We start from the raw sequence: 16,825 nt of genomic DNA, 5'->3' as shown, positions 1-16,825 counted from the left end.
ACACACACACAGACACTCATACTCATACTCTCACTCATACACACACAAACTTTAAAGCAATAGTAATTTTTCTTAGAGTCTGATATAATTGGTTCTAATACAAAGACAGCCTGAGTGTAGTTACTATATAATTAAATAGTACTCATGCTCTCAGGCAAAGAGTTTAAAGTTTATAGGCACCTAATAAACTAGCATTGGGACATATAAAGAACATTTAAATGTTCAGCAGAAATACAAAGAACAACTAATTTAATTTGTTAAAATGAAAGCTTATACAATTCTGAAGGTTTTTATACTGGTTTTATTATACATGTAACTATGAAAAGAAAACATACATACTTGATCAATGAAATGAGGAAGATTGATTTAATGAACAGAAAAATGGATGGTACTTCAAAATTTCCATGATTACATATTATCTATTTAATTCCCTCCACAATAGCAAGAAACGGACATTATTATTTATGCGACATTACAGATACATAAACCGAGAAAATATTGTTTGGCCTGATTTTCTGAGCTTTTTAAAGGTTTAGTTAATTGACAGAGCTGTGCTTTAAAATTAGGGTCCATATTCTTCTGTTTTAAATGTGTGACACTTTTCTCTTTTTTTCTCCATCTTTATTAAATTGGGTATTTCTTATTTATATTTCAATTGTTATTACCTTTCTGGGTTTCCAGGCAAACATCCCCCTAACCCCTCCCCCTCCCCTTCTCTATTGGTGTCCCCTCCCCATCCTCCTCCCATTGCCACCCTCCCCCCAACAATCCCTTTCACTGGGGGTTCAGTCTTGGCAGGACCAAGGGCTTCCCTTTTATTTCTAGTGGGTGCTGCTCTCCCTGCTCCGTGGGAAGTGGATGGGGGGAAGGCCCAGGCCTGAGGTGAGTTGGAACTGGGGTAGAAAGGCATAGGGCCTCCTAGGTGAGAATGCCAAACCACCACTGCTGCTGCAGCCACCATGGAGAAGCCCTTGTTCCTGCTGCAGGGAGGAGAGTCTGGTGCCCACAAGATGGCTGAAGGGGAGCTGAGAGTGGACAGCTTCATCACCCGCCTGCTGGAGGTATGAGGATATCGTCCGGGAAAAATTGTGCAGATGACTGAAGCAGAAGTCCGAGGGCTGTGTATCACGTCTCGTGAAATCTTTCTTAGCCAGCCAACAGCTGTGAACACAGGTTTCTTTTGGAGAGCAGGCCTGTGCAGGCCCAGAAACTAGGTGGGACAGTTCAAGCTACCCTTTTTCCATGGCCAATCTCAGATCATATTCAGAAAGTATTTCTTGGGCTAAAGAGATGGCTTAGTGGTTAAGAGCACTGACAGCTCTTCCAGAGGTCCTGAGTTCAAATCCCAGCAACCACATGGTGGCTCACAACCATCTGTAATGAGATCTGATGCCCTCTTCTGGTGTGTCTGAAGACAGTCACGGTGTACTTGTATATAATAAATAAATAAATAAATCTTTAAAAAAAAAAGAGTATTTCTTCCAGGTGATGGATTTCCAATTTATGGAATTGAATTAACTTACTGATGGTGGAAGTGACACAGAGAGTTAAAGTACAGAAGGAATAATCCAGAATGTCCACCAACAGTTGCTGTCTCACCAGGGCTTTTAAAAGCTCAGCTGCTAGAGAAGCAATGTAGTCTTTGGTTATTCTCAAGCTTAGGTCTTCTAGTCATTATAAGCTGACCATGACACAAAAAGAGTCATCTATATCAAAATAGAGAATAGTAACTAGATTCACACCACACTATCACATTACTACTGTATTTGAGGTTCTCAGTTAATATCTAAGAACCTGGAAGAGGCCTGGGTCTTGCTACACATACTTATAATTTATGTCCCCATTGTCAGCTGAGATTCTTCATGCAGCCTGGGGTCAAGGAGGTCATCCCACAAAGCACAAAACACCCATCTCAGATAAACATGTATGGTTTATTGAATCCAAAACATCCATGAATTTCAGGACACAATTAAATGTTGAAACCTAAGGATAATAGATAGAGAAGAGAATTAAGATGTCTAGTGCATAGATCCAGTAAACACCTTCAACAAATCATAGCAGCAAACTTCCATCAGGTAAAGAAAGAAAAGGCCATAAAGGTACAACAAGCCTACAGAACATCAAACTAATTGTACCAGAAAAATTCCTCCATTCACGTAATAATTAAAACGCTAAATGCACAGATCAAGAAAGAACATTAAAAGGTATAAATATCTAGTAACAAATAAATTCAGACGTATCTGAATTACACCAGACTTCTCAACAGAGATTCTAAAAGTCAGAAAATCTTGGGCAGATGTAATACAGACACAGGCTCCTATATCCAGCATAATCCTCAATCACCATAAAAGGAGGAACCAGGATATTTCATGACAAAACCAAATTTAAACAACTCTTTTCTCTAAGAAAGCACAACAGAGGCTAATAGGAGGAAAACTCCAAGACAATGAACTAAACTCTACCCAAGAAAGACCAAGAAATTAATCTTCTCTCAATAATTAAAAAAAAGATAAGCACACAAACATAATTTCACCTATAACCAGAAAAAGAAGAGAAAGTAGCAATCATTGGCTTTAATATCTGACCAGTTAATCCCCAAGCTCCCAGGGGCCAAACTGCCAGCCAAAGTGTATGCAAGGATGCTCTATGGTTCAAGGTGAGGCCTATTGCCCCACCAAATGCAGATCCTAGAGGTGTGAGGTGGGGATGGATATGTGTGGGTGCAGGAGCACTGTCACATAGGCAAAGCTGAGCAGAAATGGAATGTAAGGTTTGATGAGGGGAGTGTGGAAAGCAGGACAACAGTTGAAATGTAAATAAATAAAATAACCGATTAATAAAAAAATGCCAAAAATAAAATAACAAGTAAAAAGGTAAATGAAAATTAAACCAAACCAACCAAACAAACAAACAAAAACCCCTGTAGTGTATTGGCCTAATGCTGCTTGTATTTTAATGCTAATTTGTTGAACTCAAGACTGGTTAACCCCAAATAACTGACCCTGCTCCCAGTTAACTGTGATTATAAAGAAGCCAACACCAACAGCCAACAGCCCAGAGATGGGGGAGGGGAGCTTTGAGGGCTTTGCTAGAGAGGATCATGAGGAGGGAAGAAGGAAGAAGAAATTGCCAAAGAATAAAGGAAGAACATGTGTGATGGAGAGGAGAGAGGAAGAGGACAGCAGCCATGGTTAAGAGAGAGGAGAGCCTGGTCCTGAGGGCTGTCCAAGTGGAACAAAAACAGTCAAGATGCTACACAGTCAGTAAGAGCAGCTCTCAGGCGAGCAGAGATCAGCAGAGACCACAGACCAACAAGCTACGCAAGCATAACTCCATCCAAACTCCCTCTCAATATCCCGTATCCTCCATGGGTCTGGCCTCAGTGTGTGTCCTGGGTCAGCACATGTGTCTGTCTCAGCTGACATCACTCTGCCCATCAGCCCGAGCCCCAGGAAGCAGCGAGAAACTACAGCAGCCCACCAGAAGGGTTTTTGCTGTGGTTCTATGAAGTCCCAACAAATGCAGCTCAACTACAGAATGCAAGGCAGACCAATGCATGTGTGTCCTTAGTGAAGAACCCTTCATCACGTGTCCTTTCACATGCGTGCTTTAGCAGAATATCCTTTTACCTGCGTCTGCTTCAGTGAAACGTTCCTTCACACATCTGCCTTAGCCTTTCACCTGTGTCCACTTCAGGGAACCACTCCTTCAGGTGTAGAATTTCTCTAGATTAGCAAACCGCATACAGAACATTCAGAACAAAACAAGGTGTGTGGTCAGCATGTCCTTGAGCCTAGTCCCTTGTCCTCGTCAGTGACAGCAGGCGTGTTACAGCAACAATATGAAATGGCTGGCAGGCATGGAACAAAATTGCAAAGGTATTCTGGGGGATGTCAGACCGTACCAGCCAGCAGCTCAGCTGAATTTCTAAGTTGTGATGTTACAAGTGAATATACTTGACCTTCAAATGCTGAGAGAGCCCATTATAATATGAACTATATAAACTAGGCCAAGACCACCTCTAGGGCAAAGGCCCTCAGCCTGTGGGTCGTGACCCACACGGGGTCGCCTATCAGATAGTTTACACTACAATAAAGATTCATTACAGTAGCAAATTTACAGTTGTGAAGTAGAGACAAAATAATTTTGTAGTTGGGGTCACCACAGCATGAGGAACTGTTCTAAAGGGTTGAGGCCATAGGAAGGTTGAGAAACACTGCTCTAGGAATTTATGTTTTCTTTCTCTTTCATATTTTTCAGACAGAATCTCAAACTGTAGCTGAGATTGGCTTGGCTTGGAACACGTGTGTAGTTCATGCTGGCATCAGACTTATGGCAATTCTCCTGCTTCAGCCTCCTACTCAGGAGCCTACCAGGGTGAGATCACAACCACGGGTAATGGGATTGCTGTTCTTGGTTGTCAACTTGAGTGTACCTGGAATTAACTAATGCCAAATGGCTTGACGCTCTGTGAGGGGGATCTCTCTCTCTCTCTCTCTCTCTCTCTCTCTCTCTCTCTCTCTCTCTCCTTCCTTCTTTCTGTTTTCCTCTCTTCAACCCCCTCCTCTTGGTCCTCCTCCTCTTCTTTGTTTTTTTTTTGAGACAGGGTTTCTCTGTGTAGCTCTGGCTGTCCTGGAATTCATTTTGTAGACCAGGCTGGCCTTGAACTCAGAGATCCACCTGCCTCTGCCTCCTGGATCCTGAGGCTAAAGGCATGAGCACCAGTGGATTTTTTTTCTTAATTAAATTATTTGAAGCAAGAAGACCTACTTCTAATCCAAATATTTGAGATGAGGAGTTAAATCTTTAATTCAGATCTTTTGAGATGGAAAGGCCCACTTCTAATCTGCGCCACACCTTCTTTTTTTTTTATTTTTTTCATCTTTATTAATTTGAGTATTTCTTATTTACATTTCGATTGTTATTCCCCTTCCCTATTTCCGGGCCAACAGACCCCAACCCCTCCCCCTCTCCTTCTGTATGGGTGTTCCCCTCCCCATCCTCCCACCATTACCGCCCTCCCCCGCAACAATCACATTCACTAGGGGTTCAGTCTTGGCAGGACCAAGGGCTTCCACTTTCACTGGTGCTCTTACTAGGCTATTCATTGCTACGTATGCAGTTGGAGCCCAGGGTCAGTCTTTGGGTAGTGGCTTAGTCCCTGGAAGCTCTGGTTGGTTGGAATTGTTGTTCATATGGGGTCTTAACCCCCTTCAAGCTCTTCCAGTCCTTTCTCTGATTACTTCAACGGGGGCCCCGTTCTCAGTTCAGTGGTTTAATGATGTCATTCGGCTACGTATTTTCCGTATTCTGGCTGTGTCTCTCAGGAGAGATCTACATCCAGTTCCTGTCGGCTTGCACTTCTTTGCTTCATCCATCTTATCTAATATCTGTATAGGTATGGGCCACATGTGGGGCAGGCTGTGAATGGGTGTTCCTTCTGCCTCTGTTCTAAACTTTGCCTCCCTATTCCCTGCCAAGGGTATTCTTGTTCCCCTTTTAAAGAAGGAGTGAAGCATCTGCATTTTGGTCATCCTTCTTGAGTTTCATGTGTTCTGTGCATCTAGGGCAATTCGAGCATTTGGGCTAATATCCACTTATCAATGAGTGCATACCATGTGTGTTTTTCTGTGATTGGGTTACCTCACTCAGGATGATATTTTCCAGTTCCATCCATTTGCCTATGAATTTCATAAAGTCATTGGTTTTGATAACTAATATTCCATTGTGTAGATGTACCACATTTTCTGTGTCCATTCCTCTTTTGAAGGGCATCTGGGTTCTTTCCAGCTTCTGGCTATTATAAATAAGGCTGCTATGAACATAGTGGAGCATGTGTCTTTGTTATATTTTGGGGCATCTTTTGGGTATATGCCCAAGAGACGTATAGCTGGGTCCTCAGGCAGTTCAATGTCCAATTTTCTGAGGAATCTCTAGACTGATTTCCAGAATGGTTGTACCAGTCTGCAATCCCACCAACAATGGAGGAGTGTTCCTCTTTCTCTACATCCTCGCCAGCATTTGCTGTCACCTGAGTTTTTGATCTTAGCCATTCTCACTGGTGTGAGGTGAAATCTAAGGGTTGTTTTGATTTGCATTTCCCTTATGACTAAAGATGTTGAACGTTTCTTTAGGTGTTTTTCAGCCATTCGGCATTCCTCAGCTGTGAATTCTTTGTTTAGCTCTGAACCCCATTTTTTAATCGGGTTATTATTCTCCCTGCGGTCTAACTTCTTGAGTTCTGTGTATATTTTGGATATAAGCCCTCTATCTGTTGTAGGATTGGTAAAGATCTTTACCCAATCTGTTGGTTGTTGTTTGGACCACACCTTCTGCTGGCAGCTTACATCAAGGACATGGAAGAAGGAAGTTTGCTTTATTAATTTGCCTACTTCTTCAGGATTCCTGCATGTACTGAAGAGCAGCTGAAATATCCAGCCTTATGGACAAAACCGTTGGGGTTCAGGAGTTGCCCCATAAACCACACAAACTCTGACCTCACTTAGACAGGGATGGTTTCTTGAATGCCCACCCTAAGACTGATCATCAGAGATGTAGCTGAGAATTTGTCAGGCTAGGACCCTGGACATTTTTCTATGTCAGTTTATAAAGACTAAAATGTGAGCTCATAGGCAGGTGCTGGAAGGGCTGTCTGGTTGTCAGCCCTGACTCAAGCCATTTTAGACAACAAAGGTTCATACTGACTTTTTATCTGTTTAAAGATTTATTTATTTACATATAAGTATACTGTAGCTGTCTTCAGACACACCAGAAGAGGGCATCAGGTCTCATTACAGATGGCTGTGAGCCACCATGTGGTTGCTGGGATTTGAACTCAGGACCTCTGGAAGAGCAGTCAGTGCTCTTAACCATGGAGCCATCTCTGCAGGCCTCATATTGACCTTTAATTTTATTGGTCCTACATGAAGCTTATACTTATGGAATTTAAGATTAAGAAACCTCACAACATAAACAACTTGCTCCCAGTGGTTTGGGAACAGGTGGGTGGGGGAGCACCCTCGAGGGGGCTGGGGAAAGGGGTGGAATGCAGGGTTTTTGGAGGGGAAACTGGAAAGGGGGTTAACATTTGAAATATAAATAAACAAAATAACCAATAAGAAAAACATACACAAGTTATGTGATCATGCCTGACCCTGCTGTGAGTTAAATTATTTTCAGACAACAATGTTAGGCGACATATTACAGCAAGAATATGAACTATCTGGCAGGCATGGAACAAAATGGCTACAGGTATGCTAGGGGAATTGGCTTCAACAGGGGTAACTACTGCATTTTAGACCTTCCATTCCTTGTTGAATTAGCTGTACCACAGCCTATAAGCCATTCTAATAAATTTTCTTTCTCTATATACAGAGTCATTCTAGGAGGGATGATTGGTTATGTATTATTAAATGCAATGCTGATCATGAAACCCCACCACTTCCAAAGCAATATGCAAGTGTAAGTAAGTTACTGAACAATTGAACAGAAATTAAAATTTACTGCATTTATTGCCTGTGTTGGCAGGCATAGGGAACACCTGGCTGCTTACATCTCTTGGTCTCTATAGAGTAATGGGAGAACTGAGACCCACTGAGGAGGTCTCTCTCTCTCTCTCTCTCTCTCTCTCTCTCTCTCTCTCTCTCTCTTTTTGGTTCTTTTTTTTCTGGAGGTGGGGACCGAACCCAGGGCCTTGCCCAGGGCCTTGCCCTTCCTAGGCAAGTGCTAAATCCCCAACCCCCTGAGGAGGTCTCTTAAGCAAAGACCAAACTCCTTGCAGTTACACTGGGTTCCAGGCTTGTTCTCCTGTTTAGGCCTCACTGTGGTCTATGTATACTCTATGCATTCTCCCCATGCAGGTTCACATGGCCTGAACTCAGAAAGCTGGGGTTAGGAGAAAGATGTCTGGTTAAATAGTCCACCAGGTTCACATTGTGTCAATGTGATTTAATCTAAGGACAAAGAAGTGGAGTTTCTCTGATGGCTTTCTTCTAAACCCTTGAAAGGATCACTGGGGTTTGACCTCAGTACTTCATACTTCTTGCTGGGTCAGCGAAACTCAGGGAAGCTTGAGATTGTCATAGCACAGTATTAGGCTAGATATACTGAGTAGATGATACTAAGTTGTTCAGATGGTCATACCCATTTGCATGAGATCTTAATGTGCACCTAAGGAAAGAGAGATTAATGTCCTGAGAATAGGAAGATCATTTCCAGTTCTTTTCTATCATTCCAGACTGAAAGACTGGTAGGGAGAGAATGGTAAATAATCAAGAATTCACAGATGATGCTTTGAATGAAGGGTGGGTTTCTGTGCTGGTTTTAGACAGGGTCTCAAGTATCCCATGTTGCCCTCTACATGGCTGGCCAGGTTCACTTTGAGCTCAGATGAACCTCCTTCCACTTTCCAATAAATAGGCTTACAAGAGTAGCCTCCAAGGACTGTGAGGACAGCATTAGCCTGTGACAGTTGAGGTGTGTAACCCACAACTATAGTTTTAGCCACCTTTTTCCATGTCTACCAGCTATTTCAGATTGTTGCTGTTCTATGCCTGACAATCAAGGACACAGAAAAATACCCTGATAGAGAGCAAGGACATGGTGATCACATCCTTTCCTGTTCGGTATGTTCTGGATGAGGCTTGTTAAAATTCCAATATTGCAAAAAGCTTTATATAGGGCCCATCACATTAAGTGTCACTGTGCACTGTTCTATCTAAAATGGCCTAATCAGAACTGACTACCATATAACACTTCCTGCAGTCCTCATATGAGAAGCTTGAGCTTTTTGCTTTGACTTTTTCTTTTCTCTTTCTTTCTTATTTTTTGCTATAGAAGTTGAGAGAAAGATAGTTAGGGCCATGAATTTGCCCCGAAAATTTGAACTATGGATGTGATCAATCAGTGTTAATGTATGAATTCTATACAGTATTCATTTTTTAATATGATAGATGCTTTTGTGTTTGGTAGGGTGGCCATTTCCCAGTGTACAGGTGCTGGGACCTTGCTCTATCCACTTAATGATGTTTATACCTTCATTTTAGACGTTTATGTGCACCCCCTATATCTCTTGACTATTTTATTTTTTCTGACAGAAGCTCATGGTATATCTTACTCAGGCTTGTGAGCAGTGCTCCTTTAGCGACATTGGTGCAGAGAGGAGAACCCCACAAGCAGCATGAGGTTCCCTTCACTGATGGCTCCAATATTGCACTTTCCTCTGCCAACTGGTCTCCACACTGTTCCTAGCACCTTAAAGACTTCAACTCTTTCTCCTAAGGAATTTTCTGGCAATTGTCGATTGCTAAGCACATGACTTCATGAGTGTTCCCCTAACACACACCCATGTTGTAACCTACCATGCAGACTATTTCTTGATGTGATATAAAGCACCTGTACAGAATGAGACAGGAGAACTTTTGACTGCATATTCAAGCTGGTGTGAAATCTCAGGAAGTTTTAATGGCTAACATTGGTGAATGAGGACAATGTGAGTTAGTGAGACATTTTTTGGGCAAGATTTGAAAGGAAACATTCATTTAGATGCATAGGAATTACTAAGGTTTTTTTCTAATCAAGCCTTGAAGAAAAATTGTCTTTGAAAGCAGGAGATGCTCAGTGGCTCTGCCCCAGGAAAGTCTCCTGGAAAGGGCACCTCTGCTTATGCTCAGTACAGGGAGAACATTAGCAGGAGGCAAAGTCTGCTCCCCGTGACATCAGCTGTCCCTTCTTGGACATTCTATTGTCTCCTAGAGAGTTCTGGCATCCTCTGTGATGTCACCAGTGTTGTAGTGACAACCAGTGCCCTAGTTTCTCTCAGTCTGAGTCTGGCAGTTACAAGCTAAGACATGTTTTCCTGTCTTCGCAAGCGTTTTGGGAGGGGGAACGTCGATTGTGGAGAGACTAGAGTGAAGGAGTCTGGCCTTTCGTCTCTAAGTAATGATGGACAAAGACAGCACTTCTGGGGAATGTGGAGTAAGTACTGGGCAGTATATTTTGAGCTTCCTGTCAGGGGTGCTGGAGGCTTAAGCTGACCTTTCTAGCCACAACAACTGGAGCATCTGAAAAGGAATTGAATTTCCATGAATATCACAATTCCTTAAAGTCAAGGATTTCAGAACTTTAGATTCACCATCCCCACTGGGAGGCTATAGTAAGGCCAATGCTATTATACTGGGAACTTCTGGTCTTTACTTTTCAGTTCATTTGTTCTGTTACATTGATATAATAACACCATCAGGAGTCATGGAGGGTCCACCTTTTCTGAGTTTAGACAGGGCATCAATGTACTTCACTATCATTGCTTCTTTAAATACAGTGGATATCTGACAGTAGTAACAGGGGGAGAATTGTGCTCCAGGCAATAACCTTATGTTCTTAGACCTTCTCTGATTTCTTCTAACTGGAAGGGTCATCGTTAGCTTTATATATTAGAGGTTGTGTGTTACAAACATGTTTCTACAATACAAAAGCTATTTGGAACGTGTAGACCAAGATGCAGCCTGTAACCTATTGGCACTTCTGGGGTTTTGGTGTTTCAAATAGGGGAACAGATAAGTCTGTTGACCATGTCCTCCTTGGAAATGCATTTTAAATCTAAAGTTGTTGGCCTAGAGTATCAGGGTAGGACATCTGAGTGTCTCCAATCATTCAAATGTTGTAGATGGTGAATTTATCATCTGAGTTCTGAAACCACAGGGGTGAGGAAACCAAGCTGTACCCTGTTCAGCTGATAATAATCCTGGAGAAGCCATCTCCGTCGTCCATGTAAGCACGTGATATCCGGCATAGGGAACACCTGGCTGCTTACATCTCTTGGTCTCTATAGAGTAGTGGGAGAACTGAGATCCACTGAGGAGGATCTTAAGCATAGACCAATCGCCTAGCAGTGACACTGGGTTCCAGGCTTGTTCTCCTGTTTAGGCCTAACTGTGGTCTATGTACACTCTATGCATTCTCCCCATGCAGGTTCACTTGTGTTCTTCTACCTACAGACGCTGGGAGAGAAACATCTTCCCCTGAAACTGCCCTAAGCGAGAAGCAGGCCAAGAAGGAAAAGGAGAGGCTGATTAAAGAGCTGCAGCTCATTACCAAGGAGAGAAATGACCTGAGATATCGCCTGAGGTTTCTGACAGAGAGATCCAAGAACAACAGGTATGGATCCCTCCAAGTGCTTTGTTACATTCCTGGGTCTGCAAGGTCACCTTCATATTATCCTATTAAGGTTTTGGGTTCTAGAAAGCTGTGCCCCCTAACCACCCTGTGCTAAACCTCACCTCCCATATAGAGGAGATTCAGAATCTGACCCTGAGGAGCGAGATGGAAAATGGACTCATCTGCTTCCATTTATTGAAAAGCAGAACTTGTGGACTGAATGAAGAATTCAGGAATAAAGTCAGGGAGAGTGAGTGCCCAGTGTGCATTTGCAAAGCCCTTGACAGCTGGTGTCTTTGCAAGATTGTAATTGCAGTGAGTTTATGGTCAGTCTCTGTACTGCTAGGCAGGGCACTGAGTGCTGGAAGATCCAGGCAGCAGCCTGAGGGTCCTGGTCCCAAACTGTTCATCTCAATGCTTGAGTAGAAGGTCTCAGGCTCAGGCCTGTTTGTTATTGTCTGTGTGTCTTGCCCTCTGAGACAGCAATGGTGCATGCATTTCTCCTGGTTCTCACAGTGCTCTCTGTTTCCATATTTCTCTTTCTCTTTCTCTTACTCTGTTTACATTGCTCTTTTTTGTGGATATGTCTCAGTCTGTGAGTCTGTGTGTGCATACATCCAAATGCATATGGACAACTTTTGTATGTTTATATTTCCCTCCACACTTGGAATCTAGGGGTCTACGTCTTGGCCTGAGTATTTACCTGTAACACTTTCATGGTCATGTGAATGCTTTGTTCTGGGAGCCCCACTGTCAACAACACAGTTCTTTGCCTATGTGGACACGTTTGTCTGTTTATTTTTATTCTTTGTGCAGATTATAATTTTGTGTTGATATACGGTCTGTTATCAAAACAGGAGAAAAGAAATCACAGGTTTCTGGCTGTGTTGGGGTGGGGGAGCATGGAGAGGTGTGGCCTAGGCTCTTGATAGCTTAACTGGCTTGACTGCAGATTTCCTCTTGATTGAACAAAGGGAGCCAGGGAACCCTCCCTCTGGATGCCAAGCTTCTGGTGTCCTGGACGCAGAAAAACACGTTTCTGAAGCTGAAGAAGATCCCAATATGTAGAATTCAGAAGGTGTCCTTCCAGGACTGGTGTAGTACAGGACCCACCCCAAGTTCATATATTCCTAAATGCTGATGTTCATAGTATTCTATCATTTGGGGCCAGGCCACACTTCAGGCCAAATCCGTATTACGAAGACCTGGAGAGAATGGAGGAGGTGGTCATGTCAATTCTGCACAACTTAGAGATGGAGAACACTGAGATCCATGAGAACAGCCATAAGCTGAAGAAGGAGATTACCTTCTCTAGGTAAGTCCTGGTCAGAAAGGCTATCACCTGTGGAATGGCCATTTCTGATTTCTTTGTTATGGATTGGAAGGTCTTCAGCTATGATTCTATCTCTTGTGCTGTTTACACATCAGTGTGCCAGGGTCATTAGGACTCAGTTTTCAGTTCCATAAAAGACTGTTACTCATCCCAGGATTGTCTAGGCATCTTCAGAAGGCTCCAGATAGAACAGTAGTGATTGAAGTCAGCAGAAGGTTATTAGGCTGACCTGGACCTATGGTGTCATACCAGGTTTTACAAAACTTAGTGCGTGGACCACATGGTTAGCATGACCTTCTCTTGGTTCTACTGACCTGCTTTGAGGGTGTTTGCCAACTACTAATTGATGTTGCCCCCATGTATTGGGCTTTCATGGATAGTTGTAGATCCATGTTCTTTTTGAGAGATGCGGACACTAACTGGTGCTCGGCCCAAACAAACAATTTATTCTTCCTGGAATTAACTCTTTGTGGTTTGTGCAGCAGCCTTATATGTATCGAGATGTATTTTATTAACTCTTCAGGGGTACCTGGAACCTGGTATGGTTAGTGAGACTTGGGAGTAGGAATGGGAGAAAGGGACAGCATGATCTTACTATGCAGACTGTATTTCCAGAAACCTGCTCAGCCAGCTCCTGATGGAGAACACATGTAGGAAGAAGTTGGTCCCACAGATGCAGGGGAGCAAGGAGGGACATCTTGATTGTGCACTGAACCAGAAATATTTGGTTGACTTCAACAAGAAAGATAAAGACCAGCAACGTCCAGATCCAGCATCATCAGGTAGGGACGAGCAGCTGAGTTAGCTTAACAATATCTGATAAAATTTGCCAATTTGATACAACTTTGCTTTCTCCTACCACCTTTCTAATTTACACTCCCAACCAGCCAACCCCCTCATGCAATGGAATTGTTCATTGCTCTGCCTATGCACAAGTATTCTGGGAAGTTAACCACTTTTCAGAAGCTGAATTATTTTGCAAGTATATTTTGCTGCTCTTTTTGAATCTGCAGTATAGAAATGGTGACAGATGAATAACATACCTCATTATTGCATATCCATGTGATAGATTGGATCCTATGCAGAGTTTTGAACAACTTCGTGGTCCTTTGACAAATGACACTCTGTGGTCATGTGACTTCTTGTGTAGGAAGCACCTTTCTGGGATAAGAACCAAGTGCAAATGTCAAATTAGTACTTGTCATTGGCTTTAACCTTGGTGACATATGGACATTTCCTTTCTTCCTGCAACCCAATGAGGTCCCTTCCATTGCCCTGTTCTTGGTTTGCACTGGTATAAGTCTGGGTCCCAGATTGGCAGCCCACATTACTGTGAGGGTTGCTGGAGATTTTGCCCTGCCCACAGAGTTAGCAACAATGATATCAGGTAAAAGGTCCATGTTGACTGTCCAATAGAACTGAGGTGGTAGAAGGCAGGATTCTGACAGCTGGCTTGCGTTTCACCACCAAGTCAGTGTCTGAAAAACTGCCTTCCTCTCCCAGGTCTCAGAAAGTGCAAGAGAGCTGGAATTGGACACACACCAGTAAGAGAGCTCCCTGAGGAATAAGTTGCTTTCTCAGGAGTCCCTGATGACAAACATCCTGAACGGTAACAACATTTTTTGGATGAGTATTCTTCCTCAGAGTTAATTTGTCATTTCTTAGAGACCCTAAATTTATATAACACTAAGCCAGCCTGACTGATTGAGGTCTTACTCACTTTCTTCTTCAGAAAACACCACTTGAGAGACAACTTGGGGGACCGCCTTTCATTATGTGTGCTAGAGGAGAAACAGCAATACATCTGTGCTTCTAAATGTTTGTTAAAAATATGCTGTTTAGAAATATTTTTGTTATGATTTTAATTGAAGTTTTCTTTTTGTTGTTTCATATTTATATGTTCTTGTTACTGTTTTTCACTTTCCAATATGTTTAAATATTTTTATTCATTCATTTTAATCCTGTTTTGTTGTAAAAATGTATTCATTATGAATAAATATTGATTTTTATCTCTTGACTCTTAAGACCATCATTCTTATTCATGGGTTCTGTCCCCTCCTGAGGGCTTAGAACGGACAGCTAGAGATGGATCTCTGCCTGTTCCATGGAGCCTGGGCTAATTAGCGAATTCAAAGTCACCAAGGGGTACCCAGTGTCACAGTGTCTTTTTTGAGGAGAATGTGGCTTTTTCTCGGCACACACTTTATGATGTAATCACTGACATGCTTTACCCAATTGTTAGGGTCCATGTGGTTCTTCTGAGAGAGCAGCAGATGCTCTACCCTGTGAGTTGTCACCACAGCTCCTGCAGGTGGCTTTTGTTATTCCACATGAGGTGCTGTATTAGGTGGACAGGATCACCTCCATTAAATAGAGAGATCTCAGGAGATGTGTATTCACAGGGAACTTACTGAGCTGTGCATGCTCAACGTGTTAGGTTGTCAGGCATCCCTACAGGGCTCTGGTGTCCCCACTGCTCATTGTGGGTCAGGATCATCCTCCAGCATCACTTAGTGTCCATATTAGAGCAGATCTTTCACCTGTTGTCAATGATGACCATATCTGTTATGCACATCTGATAAAATACAGAATAGAAACTAGCTTCCTGTAAGCCAGCTTGGCATAATGAGTTCTTTTGGTAGCAAGAAAAGTATCTTAATCTAAGCAGTTTAGGGAGGAACCTCAAGAGCATCCATAGTGAATGTAGCCTACAGCTGTGAACACAGGTTTCTTTTGGAGAGCAGGCCTGTGCAAGCCCAGAACCTAGGTGGGACAGTTCAAGCTACCCTTTTTCCATGGCCAATCTGGGATCGTATTGAGAATGTATTTTTTCCAGGTGACTCATTTCCAATTTATGGAATGGAACTAACGTACTGAGAGTGGAGGTGACTCACAGAGTTAAAGTACAGAAGGAATAATCCAGATGTCCACAAAAGCTTGCTGTCACCCCAGGGCTTTTAAAAGCTCAGCAGGTAGAGAAGCAATGTAGTATTTGGTTATTCTCATGCTTAGGTCTAGTCATTCATTATAAGCTGAACATGACACAAAAAGAGTCATCTGTGTCACAATAGAAACTAGTTGTAACTAGATTCACCCCACACTATCACATCACTACCGTATTTGAGGTTCTCAGTTACTATCTAAGAACCTGGAAGAGGCCTGGGTCTTGCTACACAAACTCATAATTTATGTGTTCATGACACTGTGTGCTTTGTTCTGTTAATGGTACCATTGGCATACAATACCTTGGATACTTTGTACTGACATCTGTCACATGAGACAATAGTTCATGTCATCCTAACCTGAATAAACTGTCCTTAGAGTACAGTGTGGTATGAGGGGCCTTCTTTTCCTGTGAGATGGGAAAACATTTCCAGTCTTCAGTCAAGTCTGTCAGCCATTGTCCAGTGCCTGTCTTGAGATGTCCACATTTTCAGCTGAGAGTCTTCATCCAGGCTGCTCTGTAATCTTTTAGAAGATTAATTGTGTTCCAGCCCTAGGATTTAATTCAGTGTCCCTGTACTTACCAGACATGCTCAAAGCCATAGGTTCTACCCTAACCGTGTGTTTTTTAGAGAAAAAAAATAAAGAACCACATTGCACTTGAAGTTTCTCCTCCAATATAAGGAGAGCCTGCATAGGGCCTTTAAGTAACTCTAAGCCCCAGTTCCCCACAACTCCCTCTATTGATTCCATTATTGATGTGTTTCATAGCAGCTCACTTTATTTTTGGTGTGGAAAGAATGTGCACCATGTCAGTAAAGGCTCTGTGTGTGTGTGTGTGTGTGTGTGTGTGTGTGTGTGTGTGTGTGTGTGTGTAGTCCCTAGTGAAAACTGTCCAGGTGCAGGCAGACTCATGTTACTACTGTCCCATGGCACCTTGCAGGCATTGAAATGGTGGGCTACTTTAATACAGCCTAAACCGGGCTGTGCATGGTTTGCAGTGAGATTGTGATGTTATCCCCACTAGAGAGAGCAACATAAGCTTCATTTATTACACGCTACTTTTACCAAGGTGAGGCAAAGCCTCATCTTATAGAGTGTCTGGTAGGATTTGACAGCAGGAAATTAATTCAAGGCTCAAATCAAATCAATCGATTACAAACAAAGAGAAAAATACAAAGAGTCAAGGGAACCACAAGATGTGTGTTGGTTTTTTTGTTTGTTTGTTTGCTTGCTTTTTTTGTTTCTTTTTTTCTTTTTTTTTTTTTTTGTTGAGAAGATCCACCAGAGAGACAACCCCTTCCTCGAACAAACTGCATACAAAGAGACAATACCTAAATTGACAAAATTAGAAATGAAAAGGGGATATAACAATAGACAATGAACAAATTCAAC

General features: G+C 42.5%; 1 protein-coding gene across 1 annotated transcript; it reads left to right on the top strand.

Moving 5' to 3' along the window:
- The first annotated feature begins 9,804 nt into the window (after positions 1 to 9,804).
- Positions 9,805 to 15,184, top strand: LOC134483205 (disks large homolog 5-like). The gene is made up of 4 exons (XM_063278475.1): positions 9,805 to 9,975; positions 10,995 to 11,154; positions 12,326 to 12,469; positions 13,103 to 15,184. The coding sequence occupies exons 1-4, from the start codon at positions 9,849 to 9,851 to the stop codon at positions 13,290 to 13,292; spliced, it is 621 nt and encodes a 206-aa protein (XP_063134545.1). The 5' UTR covers positions 9,805 to 9,848; the 3' UTR covers positions 13,293 to 15,184.
- Positions 15,185 to 16,825: the final 1,641 nt, after the last annotated feature.

This window comes from Rattus norvegicus, chromosome 19 (assembly GCF_036323735.1).
Source record: "Rattus norvegicus strain BN/NHsdMcwi chromosome 19, GRCr8, whole genome shotgun sequence".
NCBI classification, from domain to species: Eukaryota; Metazoa; Chordata; class Mammalia; order Rodentia; family Muridae; genus Rattus; species Rattus norvegicus.
The sequence above is the reverse complement of the archived record's forward strand: the minus strand, read 5'-3'. Positions and strand labels throughout refer to the sequence as shown.